General features: G+C 39.8%; 1 protein-coding gene across 10 annotated transcripts in view; it reads left to right on the plus strand.

Annotated features, from left to right (window-relative positions):
* The window catches only part of UTRN (utrophin), a 587,482-nt gene that overhangs the window by 465,348 nt on the left and 105,759 nt on the right, over positions 1 to 16,375 (plus strand). For all 10 annotated transcript variants that reach the window (XM_073337527.1, XM_073337525.1, XM_073337526.1 and 7 more), the window contains 3 exons: positions 3,751 to 3,812; positions 5,165 to 5,239; positions 14,183 to 14,384. In XM_073337527.1, coding sequence (XP_073193628.1) covers positions 3,751 to 3,812; positions 5,165 to 5,239; positions 14,183 to 14,384 — 339 coding nt within the window. The remainder of the gene's footprint in view (positions 1 to 3,750; positions 3,813 to 5,164; positions 5,240 to 14,182; positions 14,385 to 16,375) is intronic.

A 16,375-nucleotide genomic window follows, 5' to 3' on the forward strand; every position in this document is an offset into this window, starting at 1 on the left:
TGAAAATGGCTGCGTTCTGGGAAGATTTTTGTATAAATAGCACAGATCTCATGTTGACATTCTTTATCTTTTCATATCAAAGGGAAAATTCAGTTGTCCAGGTGGTTATTCCATGACAGGGAGGCAGCGAGGCATAGTGTAAAGTGCAGAGCATTGGGAGAGAGGGTTCCTAGAGTATAATCTTTACTTTACCTTTGGGTTGTGTAACATGGGCAGATTCACTTAACTTCTCTCTACCTCATTTTTTAACCATATGTGAAATAGGAAAATAACACTTCATGTGGGATATGGTTAGGCTAAAATAACACTTGTGAAGCCCTTTGAGATTTTCAATTAAAGAGTGCCACAGAAATGTATATATGTAATTTTAATAATAATGATATAATTAAAAGAAAAATTATCCAGGGATCCCAGACTGTTTTTAACACTTAGTTATCCAATTTTGGGGATGTTAATCCTACAGGATCAGGAGTCCAGATTGCCCGCGATTATGCCAGTGAAGATGTCACAAGTCCTGGCATTCTACAGTAGACGTTAAAAAGATGTTCTGAAGTGATTACGTTTTCTATGTAAAAGTTGTTTTAGGTTCCTCCCCCTTTGTCATAAATATACTGAATTGTCTATACAGTAGTTCTTAAGGAGAAAAATGCCACTTCTTTGGGCCTAATAGAATATAATAATTCTGTGTTGGGGAGGAGAAATTTTGAGCCATCACTGGTAATATAATTTCATCATTATTTTTGATAGGTAATAGGAGCTAATACTAAAATTTTGTACATTTACAGCACCTTCCAGCTGATGGTAGTAAAGTTTCATAATACCTGTTTTACAGATGAGTGTACTGAGGTACAGAGGCCCTGATTCAGCAAAGTACTAAGTGTGTGAAGACACTGAAGGCACAGTCAGATAAACAGGGTTTGGGGTGAACCAGAGCGTGATCTATTATATGCACTTCCATCTGGGGATTGGACTATAACAAATATTTTAGCTTTTAAATCCTTTGAAATGTTAACTTTTAAAAATCGGATATAAACAGTGTTTAAAAGTGTTTCTCAAACTACCACGTTCCACTTACCAGTCGCTTTTTTTTTTTTGCGAGACTCATTACTGCTTCAAATGAGTGTTCCTAAATGAGCTTTACTAATGGCCCATATTTTAGCTGTGACCATACAGTTTGATGGATACAGCTGATGCTAGTAATGTAGGCCAGTGAGAAACAGCTGAGGTGATAATGACAGCATTTCACTTAACAGTGTATTGGAGACACTTGGCAATATCAGCCTCCTGCCTCTTCAGCTGAGGCACTAGTTCTCAGATTACTTAATGGGCTGATCAATGCAGACCATTATATTACATTTGCCATTCCCATTTACTGAAGCTATACAGGCCCCTTACCCTGGTTTAGGAATCTTAATTTATTGCTACACTAGAATCATTCAGAATGCAGCACAGTAAATTGCCATAGCCCTGTGCCAACAGTGGACCAAGAAACACGGGTTTTCTTTCTTTCGGAGTTGGTTTCACTGCTGATTTATTAGTTTGTCTGACAGGGAATAACTGTCAAATCTAGCAATGTTACTGTTTTCTTTCAGGTGACTTTGTTGCAGACAAGGGCATACATTAGTGGCATTTTTAAGGCTTCCTTTTAGAAGTTGTAAAACTGCGATGATTGGATGTGTTTCTTTTGACATTGGCACTATTTTCTAGTCCAGGATATCAAGGCTTTGACTTTTTTGTGTTCAGTTCACACAATTTTATTATGAAACTGAAACCTGTCTAAGGTTGCAGTTTAGGAAGTTGTCCCTGTTCAGGAAAGCATTTTAGCATATCTGTAACTTTAAGCATGTGTGTAATGTTAATTAACATGTTTAATTGCTTTCCTGAATAGAGATGGATAGGATTTAAGCAGATGCTTAATTCTTTCCTGAATTCAGGTCTAACAGACGAATCTGTAAGTTGGGTAGAGTCCTGTCACTTGGGTATGCTGCTATTTTTTGCCTTCAAATGACTGTCAAGAAATATTTAGTAAAAAAGAACAAACGCTTCCTCTCTCTACAGCAGTGGTTGAAGGTATGACTGGGCCAGATCCTCCATTTACACCTGCTGAAGATATGGCCCACTGAGTTCAATGGCAAAATACCATCTTGTAATTCAGTTATGAACGAAACGTCTGTATATGGGAAAACTAAGTGCCTCCCTCTGCTCAGGAAGCTTTGACAGCCAGATTTGAAACAAACTTTCTCTGCTTTAAGGTTCTGAAATATTTGGATACTCTTTTATAAGAAACCCAGTTCTTCTGAATGTCAGAAATGTCCCAAGAAAGTTTATTTTCATGAGACTTTCAGTCCAGACTTTTTTTTAAAGAGTGTTTGAACCCCTGGATGCTTATCAAACCTTGACATCGTTCTTGTTCCCCCCTCACTTCTTTGGTAAATCCTGGTCACAGTACCATGCCACCTTGTTTTGTTATAATATGCTAAATAACTTCTACCAAAAAAAGTACAACAAGCAGAGAACCTTTAAAAAATCAAAACTATCAAGAGTTAAAATGTAGCCAGTTCTTAATATTTATTTTGTACCGTACATTTGCTTATGCTTATCTGTGTGTCTGCTTACTGACAAGTTCAAATAAATACCCCTTCTTTTTTTAAGAGTATGACAAATCTATAGAGTCCTCAAATTACTGTCCTCTCTTAAAAAAGCTACAATTAGCACATTTTCTCACGCCTGGTAACATTTCTATTCATTCAGAAATTAAGTAATTTTATGAAAACATTTGTTTATGCTTATCTCTGTCTGTTTGCTGACAAATTCAAATGAAAACAAAGATTAAAGACAGTAGGTTTTTCCGCTTCATTAAATATTGCTTAATTCTCTAACCTGGGATCATTTCATTTACAGTACTAACTAGTTAATTCTTAGCAGGAATGTTGTGGTTTTTTAAGTATAACATCCAGTATATTAATTGTCTAATTAATTAGATTTAAATTTAAACACCTGTGTGTGGTATGAATGTGTCATCTTTCCAGCAATTAATATACAGAAATAGAACCAAAACATCACTGATGAAAAAACTGAGATTTCATTGGGCATGAGATAAGCTGCATTTTATCCACATGGCTGGATATATGATACTTTGATAGATTAACCCATGCTGTTAAAAGGTGGTGTTCATTGTATCTTCATGTTCTGAGAGCATAAATGCAGAAAGTCATCTTGTGACATTAGGTAGCTACAGATATACATGTGAGAAAGTTTATTATGCGCTTCATTAAAAGCGTTATGGATAAGTCATAAGATCACTGTTTGTATTCTGATATTGACTAATTGCAAATGCATAATGAAGACTTTGGAATAAAAGCCTCCCTTTTGTAAAAACACTTAATTTAAAAGTGAGTTTGGTACGCTGAGATAGCCGGGAATTTGCATCTTTACCTTATTAGTTGTCATCTTGGTTTCAGACGCAGAGTCCAACTGATACAGTGAGAGAGAACAGACAAAAGTAGGACTGAAAAAGGATCAGAAATAAATCATTCTATTGGATGCTAAATATGGGATGATTATTTTACAAGTTATTATTGGATCAAATGCTTCGAGCAATTGGATGATACAAATCTTGTAATTTGATATAAGAGCTGAGGAATTTTTCTGTTTTGCTTATAACCAAAGAGTTTAATCTGTATGTGCCGCAAAATGTGTTTTCTTTTCGGGGGTTTTTCCTCAAACTTTGCTTCTCTCATTCTCTTATAGTCACCAGACACAAACAACCTGTTGGGATCATCCTAAAATGTCTGAACTCTTCCAGTCCCTAGGTGAGTACACTTCTTTTACATAAACAATTTTATGGAGTTCATCTAACACAGAGGTCCCCAAATTGTGGGGGGTGCCCCCCATGGGGGCACAGAGGACTGTTCAGGAGGGTGCAGCTGGGGCCCGAGCTAGCCCCCCCGGGGGGCGGGGAGCAAGCACCACCCGGCTCTGCTGCTGGCCCCAGGCTCTGGCTCCGCTCCTGGCCCCAGCCTTGGCCCCCTTACCCCGTCCACATCTCCTCTCTTCCCTTTGAGGCACAGCCCTGCTCCCAGCCCTGGTTGGTGGGCAGTGTGCAGACAGGGGTCGGGGGGGCATGAGCCAGAAAAATGTGGGGACCACTTCTAACGGGTTGACTGAAAATCTCATTGTCTGCTGACCATGACTGAGCTGTCATGAATTTAACTAAGCATACCTGGCTACGTGACTGAAGACTTAGAGCTAGGAAACTTTGTATTTTAATCACACAATCTGTATTGTTATTCAGTAAACAACTTTAACTCAATAGAATGTTTTCCGTGATGTTACCTTGTAATGTCGTGTTTGTTTTATTTATTTAATTTCAAATAGCAATTATATCTCTATCCTCGGGTGATCATAGGACTCAGGCTCCCTGTGCATTTAAGCAAGGATGCATAGCCTGTAGAATGCTAAGGTTTGCAATGACTCAGAGCAATAAAGCCTAGTTTATGATGGTAGGGTAGGGCTGGTTCAGCAGCATACCTATGTAAACATCTGCATTTACTCTGAAATGCCCTCTGTCTGAGGAATGCAAGGATAAAACGTTATTAAATTGGAAAAGATATGACTGTATTTAACAGTTTGTAAAATTAGTAGTATATATCTTTCTGACTGCTCATCTATCTATCCATCCATCCATGTTCCCATCTCAGAGTTGTTAACAAAATCATTACATTATGGAAATCATAGCTAGGAAGACTCTTGCTAAACTTCACCACTCAATCACTTTGACATTTGTTGTATCATATCCCCTATCCTTCATTTGTACATTGTCTGTTTTTAGATTGTGAGTTCTTTGGGAGATGGACTTTTTCCTCATCTTGTCTGGAAAATACTGAGCACACCATTGAAAATGTAATAATATCTAAGGTCCTGACCCACTGAAGTCCAGGGGAAGTCTTTCTGTTGACTTTAAGGTCCTAATTCCATGGCTGTCTTTGTATTTTGATTTGAAATATAGTATTCCTTCCTCCTGTCCAGCTTTGTAAAATGAAATTAACCTCAAACTTTATTGATATATGATGATTTAGGAAATTGTATCAAGGAAGACTTGTGGATTTCTTGGTATTGGTGCTTATTTAGAAACCACTAATATTTCTGCTCTGTAATATTTCAGCTGACTTGAACAACGTACGTTTCTCTGCATACCGTACAGCCATCAAAATCCGAAGATTGCAAAAAGCATTATGCTGTAAGTTTATCCTTCAAAATGAATTAATCACTCTGTGCAGTACTTGGGGGAAGGAGGGTGGGCCTGATCCTAAAGACACTAACATCAATAAAAAGAAAGAGAGAAAAAGGTGGGGGGGTCAGATGTCTCCTTGATAGTTCATCATTCACACCAAAAAATGACATTAATTGCCCGTGGCCCTTGTCACTGTTACGAATTAACAAAGTTAATGAATACAAAGGAGGGCAGATCAGCGGAATGAGCTAAATTAACTTGCTTTCTCCCCTGGTTATTTTTTGAAAAGCAAATGGGGAAAAAAATTGAAAATGTGCATCATATATATACAATCCATAGTGTGAAGTGATACTATGCAATAGGAAATTACTCTTATTAAGAAGCTGATCTCTGATCATCAAGTCCAATACTGGGCTATTTCATCATCTTTTATAACTGTTATACTTAATACAAAAATATTTGCCCTGACAGAAAATGACTCTTATTGTGTGAACTTCAAATTGTGTAAACTGCTCAGAGTTGGGGTGCAGGTAAAGGATCTTAATGTCTGTAAATTTACTTTAGTCCATTTTCTAACTTTATTAGATGGGTTTGCTGTAAACGTTCCTTACAAATAGAGGAAAGTTGTGGAAAACAAATACACTACTAATAGCAATAGTTTTCACTTTATATAGTGTTTTTTCTCTGAGGTATCCAGAAAGCAGGAGTGCATTGCACATGCTCCGTATTGTACACTCTTTTGAGAAGTCCTTTTGTGTTATTTCATTATTAAAGTGTGGTTTAAAGGCTTGTTTTTAAGGTTGACATGTACAGTTTTGGAAGTCTTAGAAGTAGCATATCTGGGGATTTTGTTTGGTTGATTTTAGAACTGTCCTTCTGATTCAAAACTGTCAATTGCTTCCTCATCCTCAAAACAAGATATCCCAAATTCTCATCTGAGTGGCCTGCTCAGGGCCTTAACTTCCTTTGAGATTTATCCTTTCACTCAGCATTTCCCCTGAATTCTTATGAATAGTCAGGGTAAGGAAAAACAGAAATATACTGTTTTGGCAGAGTTAACTTGGCCTTGGACTGCTGTCTATTGCTCTTAAGGAGGTCGGTTTCAGTGGAAAATGAGGAGTAGTGCTTTGATGGTTTGTTCTTGTTTTTTTGAATTTGTGAGGGAGAAGGCGGGAGGGGAGGGGAGATGCAGATGGGGAAGAAACTGGGAGGGAAGTGGACGACGGAAGGAATAGGAAACTGGAGGAAAAAGATTGATGAGGAAACGAGGAGGGGACTGGGGGAGACACAGCTAAAGGTAAAATAAAGAATAAAAATGGAAAGGAAAAAGCCACTAAATACATAGAAAAGGAAGAAAGACAGGAATTAAAAGAGAGAACAGCAGTAAGGGGGAGAGACTGGGTAAAAACAGGTATGATATGGGAACCTTGCCAGTGTGAGGTATTGAGGGGGTTATAGTAGTGCATGAGGGGGCCAAGACTTGGATTTGTTATAAATTTGGCAACAACTGGCTTAAAATATTGTATGGCTTTTGTAGCTCCTCTGATTTGAACTCAGGAATCAGACTCTTGTATTATAAATGGAATAATCAACTGTCAAGTGTCTACAGTACAGTAGTCTGTAGAGTATGTGGGAAGAAGTGAGAGGAAAGGATAGCCAGTCTGAAGTACCAGTGGAGCAAGCGATTGGCTAGGACTCCTGCTTGCAGATTCACCGCTTGGGGACTGTACTGGTTTCCCACCTCTGACAACAGGACTGCAAGGTTTGGGGGGTGGCTCATACTACAAAGCCTTCGTTTCTGGAGCTTTTGGAAAGAGGGGTCACAGCAGCCATTTGAAAGGCAGTTGCCGGAAGGAAGGAGAAATCAAAATATGACAGGTGCAAAAGGAATATTCAGACTCTGCTCAGTGGGTTAGTGGTAGCACTTTTATTTTTGTTCTAGGTCTCTAACCTTAGTTGCATGTCCAGGATCCAGCTGACTGGTTAGTACAAGTCTCCACAGAACTAATGAAGTGCAAAATGACTACAAATGACTCAGCTGAAAAATGTCACTTTACAAGGTTTCTCTCTCAAAATCCAAACACAGTGCTGACTTTCAGCCTGACCCCTGCAAAATTGAAGTGGAGATACTAACCATCCATCTTAATTCATGGTGCTTTTAACAAGTTTTGGGGAAGAACCGCCTTCTCTTTCCCTCCTCCCACATTGCAAAGTGGGAAGATGCAGGAATAACAGCACTTAGCTCTTATATAGTTCTTTTCATCCATAGACCTCAAAGTGCTTTCCGAAGGAGGTGTAAGTATTATTACCATTTTACAGATGGGGAAACTGAGGCAATGAGAGAAGAAGTTATTTTCCCAATGTCACCCAGCTGACCAGCAACAGAACCATGAACAGAACTTGGAACAAATTGATAAACTAAACAGTATTAAGTCTCCAAGACTTGATGGTATTCACCCAATAGTTCTGAAGGAACTCAAATGTGAAATTGCAGGACTACTAACTGTCATCTATAACCTAACATTTAAACAAGTTTCTGTACCAAATGACTGGACGATAGCTATAATGTGATGCCAATTTTTAAAAAGGGCTCCAGAGGTGACCCTGGCAACTACAGGCCAGTAAGCCTCACTTCAGTACCATGCAATTTGGTTGAAACTATCGTAAAGGACAAAATTGTCACACATAGATGAACATAATTTGTTGGGAAATAGTCAACATGGTTTTTGTAAAGGGAAATCATGCCTCACCATCTACTAGAATTCTTTGAGGGGGTCAACAAGCATGCGGACAAAAGAGATCCAGTGGATATAGTGTATTTAGATTTTCAAAAAGCCTTTGACAAGGTCCCTCACCAAAAGCTCTTAAGCAAAATAAGCAGTCATGGGATAAAAGGGAAGGTTCTCTCATGGATTGGTAACTGGTTAAAAGATAGGAAACAAAGGATAGGAATAAATGGTCAGTTTTCAGAATGGAGAGAGGTAAATAGTGGTGTCCCTCAGGGATCTGTACTGGGCCCAGTCCTATTTAACATATTCATAAATGATCTGGAAAAAGGGGTAAACAGTGAGGTGGCAAAATTTGCAGATGTACAAAACTACTCAAGATAGTTAAGTTCCAGGCAGACTGCGAAGAACTACAAAAGGATCTCTCAAAACTGGGGGACTGGGCTACAAAATGGCAGATGAAATTTCATGTTGATAAATGCAAAGTAATGCACATTGGAAAACATAATTCTAACTATACATATACAATGATGGGGTCTAAATTAGCTGTTACTACTCAAGAGAGAGATCTTGGCGTCATTGTGGATAGTTCTCTGAAATCATCCACTCAATGGGCAGTACCTGTCAAAAAAGCGAACAGAATGTTGGGAATCATCAAGAAAGGGATAGATAATAAGACAGAAAATATCATATTGCTGCTATATAAATCCATGGTACGCCTACACCTTGAATACTGCCTGCAGATTTGGTCACCCCATCTCAAAAAAGATATATTGGAATTGGAAGAGGTTCAGAAAAGGGCAACAAAAATGATTGGGGTATAGAATGGCTTCCGTATGAGGAGAGATTAATAAGACTGGGACTTTTCAGCTTGGAAAAGAGGCGACTAAGGGAGGTTATGATAGAGGTCTATAAAATCATGAGTGGTATAGAGAAAGTAAATAAGGAAGTATTGTTTACCCCTTCTCATAATACAAGAACAAGGGGCCCCCAAATGAAATTAATAGGCAGCAGGTTTAAAACAAACACAAGAAAGTGTTTTTTTCACGCAATGCACTGTCAACCTGTGCAACTCCTTGCCAGAGGATGTTGTGAAGGTCAATACTATAAATACTATAGGGGTTCCAATACCCCTACTTATAAATACCCAATACTATAGGGGTTCAAAAGGGAGCTAGATAGATTCATGGAAAATAGGTCCATCAATGGTTATTAGCCAGGATGGGCAGGAATGGTGTCCCTAGCCTCTGTTTGCCAGAAGCTGGGATTGGGTGATAGGACATGGATCACTTGATAACCTGTCTGTTCATTCCCTTTGGCGCACCTGCCATTGGCCACCATCAGAGGACAGGACAGTGGGCTTGATGGACCTTTGCTCTGACCCAGTATAGCTGTTCTTAACTCTTATGTCCTGAATCTCATTGTCTCTTGTGTGAGAATGTAGCTGTCAAGTTGAAGAAAGGAGAGACAGCCAAAGAAATCTGCGAACTTAATTGAACATGTGTTTTGGAAAATGGATTTATTTAATACAGGAGGACGACTCAGGAGGCATACGGATCGCTGAGAAACGCATTGCTGTTTGCACCTCAAAGCAAACTAATCTGAGGAATTTTCAGCTTCCAAACACACTTTCTTGCCTCCTTTACCCAAACTCTATATTTGCTAGCCTGATTTTATAGACACTTTCAAAAATCTATGTTGTTCTTTCTGTCACTGTTTGCTTACAAATGAATACCTGACATCCAGCCAAAGGTACAGTTTGATTCCTTGTGACCATAGTAATTAGAACATTTCTGTTCTTAGGATTACTACTGAGATATTTAGAGCGCACCATCAGCAGATACTTCAGGGTAGCCTATATATAAAGAGAGTCAAAATGATAAATCTATAATTCTGCTTTTGATTTTGGGGTTTTTTTAGGAAGGGTGCGGACATGTCTGCTGTGTCTCTCTCATTCACCCCTTGGACCAAGTTGTCATTTGCCTTCCATTGAAAAAAGAAAATCATTTCTCATAATTTAAATGTGGAATGTCTCTAAAGGTATCTGAATGTACAACACTTCAGAAAGGCTTATGTCTGGCTTATGCACTAAGGCAAAGAAAGTGTCAAATTGAATCACTACAAATAGGGTCACTGTAGATTGTGAAATGTGCCAATTTGCTGTCACAGCTGCAGAGTGCATAACTGTGAAAAGGCCTTTTTGAGAAGAATGCAAGGACAAAACTGAAGGAGTGTTAAGCCTACTGACACTTAATGAACTTTGACTTTGAAGTGTAAATTGGTAACGCAGTAGTAGAGCTGCATAACCCAATTAAGTAATACATAATTTAAGGACCCTGCTGGAATCCAGGTTTTGGGCTGTCGTTTACAGTCTGTGTCCATTCAACAGAAAGATAGAATTTTAATGGTAAGAGCGAGTTAGTGGAGATAGGGCTTCCTGGGTTCTATTCTCCCATTCTGCCACTGGCTCACTGTGCAACTTTGAACAAGAAACTTAACTTCTGTGATATTCATCCATCTCTGAAACTAGTATAATATACTAGTAAAGTGCTTTCAGATTTTTTTCATGTAAGGTGCTATTTCAGTGCAAAATATAATTATCAGTAGCCATGTACAGCAGCCAGAGACTGACCTAGTTCATTTGCATGGATATGATGGAGTACACAAAATTGTCCCTCTAACTTATTTGCTGCTGTATTAAAAAAGTTGACCTTTTGAGAAGAGAGATTTTTTTTTTCTGTCCACTCATCCACTGGTATAGATTTGCACATGAACTGAAAGAACTTCACTTAAGTGAGTGCGTGGTATTGCGACCTGGTCCACAGGTCTGTAGAATTCAGTATACTGTCTCTGACTGAGGGCAGTACCTAATGGCTTTGTATGATTACCTCCTATGTCCAGATTAAACCAGCCAGATGAGCAGTGCTATACATTGGGATAGGGTAAATTCCTTCTTGCCATACTCCACAAGCAATTAGTCTTATCCAAGACATGATTACACTTGCATTGATTTATTAGCTTAATTTACATAACTATGAAATATTTCCTTTAAGTGCTCTAACTATACTGCCCTTAAAGTGTGTTCAGTTCCTTCATGTATTGTGAGGTATAAAGCTTAAAAGCTGAATTCCTCCAGCATCTTAAGCGCTGCTGTTAGTAGAAGATCTTCATAAGCATAACATGTCAAGTCCTAGAGTCAACAGAGTAGCTCTATTATCTGCTTGCACAGAGGTATTCATTGCAAAGGCCACTGTGTTAGGAACATCCAGTTCCAGACATTATTACTTCCTTTTTAGCATTCAAAAGGGGTGGGAAGTTCCCGTTGCCCTAATGAAATAAACTAACAAGGATGAAGATGTTCTGTTTTAATACTGGGGAAGTTGCAGTTACCAACACAGAAAGAATAATAATACAATTTATAAGGACACCAGTTATGACAACCTTACAATTCTGAAAAAAGAAAAGGAGGACTTGTGGCACCTTAGAGACTAACCAATTTATTAGAGCATAAGCTTTCGTGAGCTACAGCTCACTTCTTCAGATCTGAAGAATCTGAAGAATTCTGAAGCATCTGAAGAAGTGAGCTGTAGCTCACGAAAGCTTATGCTCTAATAAATTGGTTAGTCTCTAAGGTGCCACAAGTCCTCCTTTTCTTTTTGCGAATACAGACTAACACGGCTGTTACTCTGAAACCTTACAATTCTGAGTTCTTTCCTGTATTTCACGCACAGGGGGTGTGAAAAAAATGACATACTCTTCAACCCTCTTGGACTGGATATGTTTGAAGATTGATAGTACTTTATAGTCTTGCTTCTGACTCCCCAGAATATGAAATAAAAGATTATTGTACTGTGTATGTTTCAATCTTTGAATTCTAATTTTCTTGTGTGCCATTTTGGGTATATTTCACTCATTTCAACTACTGTATAATGTTACCCTGATACTGCAAGGCATAGTAGCTACCATTCCAACAAATGGTTTGCTATAGTTAGTCCTCCCCTATCCAGCCTGTGCATGTGTAGTGTTTTTTCCCAAGCCTGAGATATCTGACAATAACTTCTCCTTCAAAAACAACCTACAAGAATCTAATATCTTGTATGGATGAGTGCTGTAAAGTCAGAGTACAATATGCATGTGTCAGGAAAGGGAAAAGCAAGGAATATACAGGAAATCTTTTATTGCCTTAGTCTCATTTTTACAAAGGTGTGTAGGAAAATGGATTGGACAAAACGGGGATAGGGAACATAGGCTTCTTTAAATCATGTATCTCCTTCTATGTAGTAGAAGAAAACATTGAGGTTCAACTGAATTGCTCATAGGCAGAAGAAAGATAGCTAGACATCCAGTAACATTCTAGTTTTTGCCGTTATGGTGTCTGTTTTCTGCGTATTTCATTTTTCAGGCAATGCTGAACCAATCTGACGCTGCACAAAGACTGATGCCCTTCTGGGGTAGGGTGACCAGACAGCAAATGTGAAAAATCGGGACAGGGGTGGAAGGTAATAGGAGCCTATATAAGAAAAAGACCCCAAAATTGGGACTGTCCCTATAAAATCGGGACATCTGGTCACCCTATTCTTGGGTCCTTATTTTATCCTGGTATACAGCAATTTATAATTCATCCTAGAACTGTCAAGACTTATTTCCATTGAGAAGTGACATTTATACTGTTAATACACTAATAACTCTGCCCACAAAGAAACAGTTTTGAATGATGGAGTTTCAAATTCATGCTATAGATACTGTAGTTATATGAGAAAAGATGCCAGGAAACTGCCACTACTTCTTGCTAAAATTCCAACTTGTGTAGTTAAAGATGTCACTGAGAATTATGCCACCATTTGGCTTTTACTGTCCTTCCTTCTTTTAGACAAAGATATGCCTCTTTTCATTACATAAAGTGACTTGAAAGAATTCAATAAAAGCCGCCTTTTCTTTCTCATCATCCAGCTGATAATTAGATTTTCATGATCACTATTACATTTGAGTGTGCTTTTTAGTATCACCACTCCTTGTTATCCATCAGAAATTCATAGCAGAAGTGTGTTCTTTTATGGAGGGAGCCTGAAGATTTTGCATGACTATGCACTTTATCACCTTGACTAACAGGATAAAAATATAAGATGAAAATTACATCAAGCTGCTTCTCCTTAGGGTATGTCTACACTATGAAAAGGTCGAATTTATAGAAGTTGGTTTTTTAGAAATCGGTTTTATTCGAGTGTGTGTCTCCCCACAGAAAATGCTCTAAGTGCATTAACTCGGCGGAGTGCTTCCACAGTACCGAGGCAAGCGTCGACTTCCGGAGTGTTGCACTGTGGGTAGCTATCCCACAGTTCCCGCAGTCTCCGGAAATGAGATTTGTGGTTCTTTTCCTGTCTACCTGGCCAGTGCATCTGAGTTGAGAGCGCTGTCCAGAGCGGTCACAATAGAGCTCTCTGGGATAGCTCCCGGAGGCCAATACCGTCGAATTGTGTCCACAGTACCCCAAATTCGACCCGGCAAGGCCGATTTAAGCACTAATCCACTTGTCAGGGGTGGAGTAAGGAAATCAATTTTAAGAGCCCTTTAAGTCGAAGAAAAGGGCTTCATCGTGTGGACGGGTGCAGGTTTACATCGATTTAATGCTGCTTTCTTCAACCTAAAGTCCTAGTGTAGACCAGGGCTTAGTTTCTTTTAAATCTTCATAATTCTGCATCTACTATTCAGTTAATCAGTCCTCATTGCATCCGTAATGCACATTACTATCAAATATTATGATCAAAGAATTTTCACAGCTTTACACTATTAGAGCCCTTCAATGCTAGTTTGACACCTTAGCAGTCAAGGCCAGATTCTGCTTTCTGAGCGCTGCAGAAGACTCTCAGTCAAGTGAGTGGAATCCCATCTGAATTCTGCAGCTGAGGGCAGAATTCTCTGATCATACAGTTCTCATCAGCTGTTTTTAAACATTATGCTGAGTAGCAGAGTGTTTTTGTTGTTTGCTTGTAAGATTAAAAAACCCAAACTAACCCAGAAAACAAACAAACAAGAAACAAAAACAGCCAAAGCTGTAGCTCCCTGCTTAACAGGAGTGTTTCACCAGTGTTAGTACAGCTAAGCCGCTGCTTCAGCTAACCTGCCTGTAATTAATGCTATAATGACATGAGGATTCAGGAGGCAAACAGTGAATCCAGTGATGAGGCATCATTGTTATTTGTTTTGTTTTTTATTATGTTATTAGTGGACCTGTTGGATTTGAACAGAACAAATGAAGTTTTCAAAGAGCACAAGCTGAGCCAAAACGACCAGCTCCTTGGTGTCCAGGATGTGATCAGTTGTCTCACTACTACTTACACTGGACTTGAAGAGAAGTACAAGGACCTGGTGAATGTTCCTCTCTGTGTAGATATGTGTCTCAACTGGCTGCTCAACGTGTATGATACGTAAGTAACATGTTCTTATTTACAGCGTGTAGCTCATTGTTTCAGTGTAGTATACACAAAATGTATACCATGTGTACAGTGAGTTCAGTGGGGTTGTACTTGGCATGATGTGTAGAGAAGAGAAGATTCTAGAGCGTAGCACTCTAGATTTGTCTACCTATTTTTTGAGATGTTCTTTTTGGGTGGTGAGAGAAAAGCTGTGATAGCAAAACTTCAATTAATACTTCAGTGAAAAACATGCATTTGTTCCTATTGATAAAGTTTCTGTCTGATTCACTGGTGACACTGAGTTTGATTCGATTCACTGGTGATACTATGGGTATTTAAAATCACCTGTTTCTTATCCCACCTACTCAAAAGCCCTGGAATACAAGCGTATGTATGTATGTGTGGAAAATGCTACCCTAGAAGCATAAAAAATGTAAAGGAGGTGTGTCCTTCATTTGGCAATTAGTGTTACTGTGCTGGGTGCCGAACCAGAGAAGCACTGAAAACATTGCAACCTGTATAGCATCCATTCCAAATTTAAAGGTAACAAATGGCCAGAATTACAAAATAACTCTTAAAAAAAAAAAAACTTGATAACAGCCATCCAACACAAACACAAAAAGTGAAACTAACTACAACTCCACAACCAACTAACAACCGGCTCCCGCAGAAACCAAGATATTGAACACTGGGCAACATGGACACTGAAGAACACCCTAACAACATCCGCCTAGCAAGACTACCCCAACCACAGGGGTGGGGAAACTACGGCCTGTAGGCCACTTCCGGCCCGTCAGACGTTTTTATTCGGCCCTCAAGCTCCCACTGGGGAGCAGGGTCAGGGATTTGCCCCGCTCTGACTGCCCAGTGCTCCCGCCAGAGAGTGGGGTCAGGAGCTTGCCCCGCTCCACCTGCCTGGCGATCCCCAGCCCTAACTCATAATTCCCTTGATGAGCACCATCTTCCAGCATACAGAGTCACGCTGCGTAGTCGTGACCTCACCACAGTGTTTCCAGGATCAGAACCCTGCTCCTATGTGGCAGCCCCTCCCCCCTCTCCCCCCCACGCAGCAGCATGCCCAATCCCCTCATGGTCTCCTACGGCCCCGACCTCGAGAGCCTCAAAACCACCCAGGGGCCGCACCTGGTACGGCTGCCTTGGTGTCACTGCCAGTAGGAGTCCCCAATACTGCCGCTGTGGAGCCGCCACACCCCATGAGTCTTCCCTTCCCACCCCCTCGGTAACATCCCTTATAGAGCCCTCCCATGCTACACTCCATAGAGTACCCCTCCCTCACCAGGCGTTCATGGCCCGCCATAAAAATTCCATACCAGATGCAGCCCTCAGGCTAAAAAGTTTGCCCACCCCAGCCTAACCAGAACTGAAGTATCTGAACTCTCCAGTGGACTGATTCTGCCCAACCACAGAACCTGATAATATACTAATGAAGAGAACAAAAAGAATTCTTCTACCGTTTCCTCCTTAAGGAATTATTTCACAACAAAGATGACACTATCTACAACTACCACATCCCCACTGACAGAAATAAGAATCATCTGATTCCCAGAGAACAAAACCACACACTGGATCATAACATCGAATGCCTCAGGAAAAAAAATTGACACTGAAATCTCAAGACACTACATCCATCACAGTCTCTCTACCACTGAGGGGATAACTACACAGTCCCTGAAATCCAACCACCAGATTGTGTTCAAACCTGAAGACAAAGGGGACACTAGTGTAGTCCTTAATTGCGATGACTATGTCAATGAGGCCAAAGACAACTCTCACACCTCCTACTATGAAGAACTCAAAGGAATTTAAAGATACCATCAAATCCTTCCCCAGACAACTCTAAGAAAAACTCTGCAACCACATCCCCCCACAACCTACCCCAGGTTTCTTCTACATGCTTCCCAGAACACACAAACCGGGGAACCCAGGCATACCCATCATATCTGGCCATGACACTCTTACCAAAGAAGTATCAAGACTCATAG

The sequence above is a fragment of the Lepidochelys kempii genome, chromosome 3 (genome assembly GCF_965140265.1).
Source record: "Lepidochelys kempii isolate rLepKem1 chromosome 3, rLepKem1.hap2, whole genome shotgun sequence".
NCBI classification, from domain to species: domain Eukaryota; kingdom Metazoa; phylum Chordata; order Testudines; family Cheloniidae; genus Lepidochelys; species Lepidochelys kempii.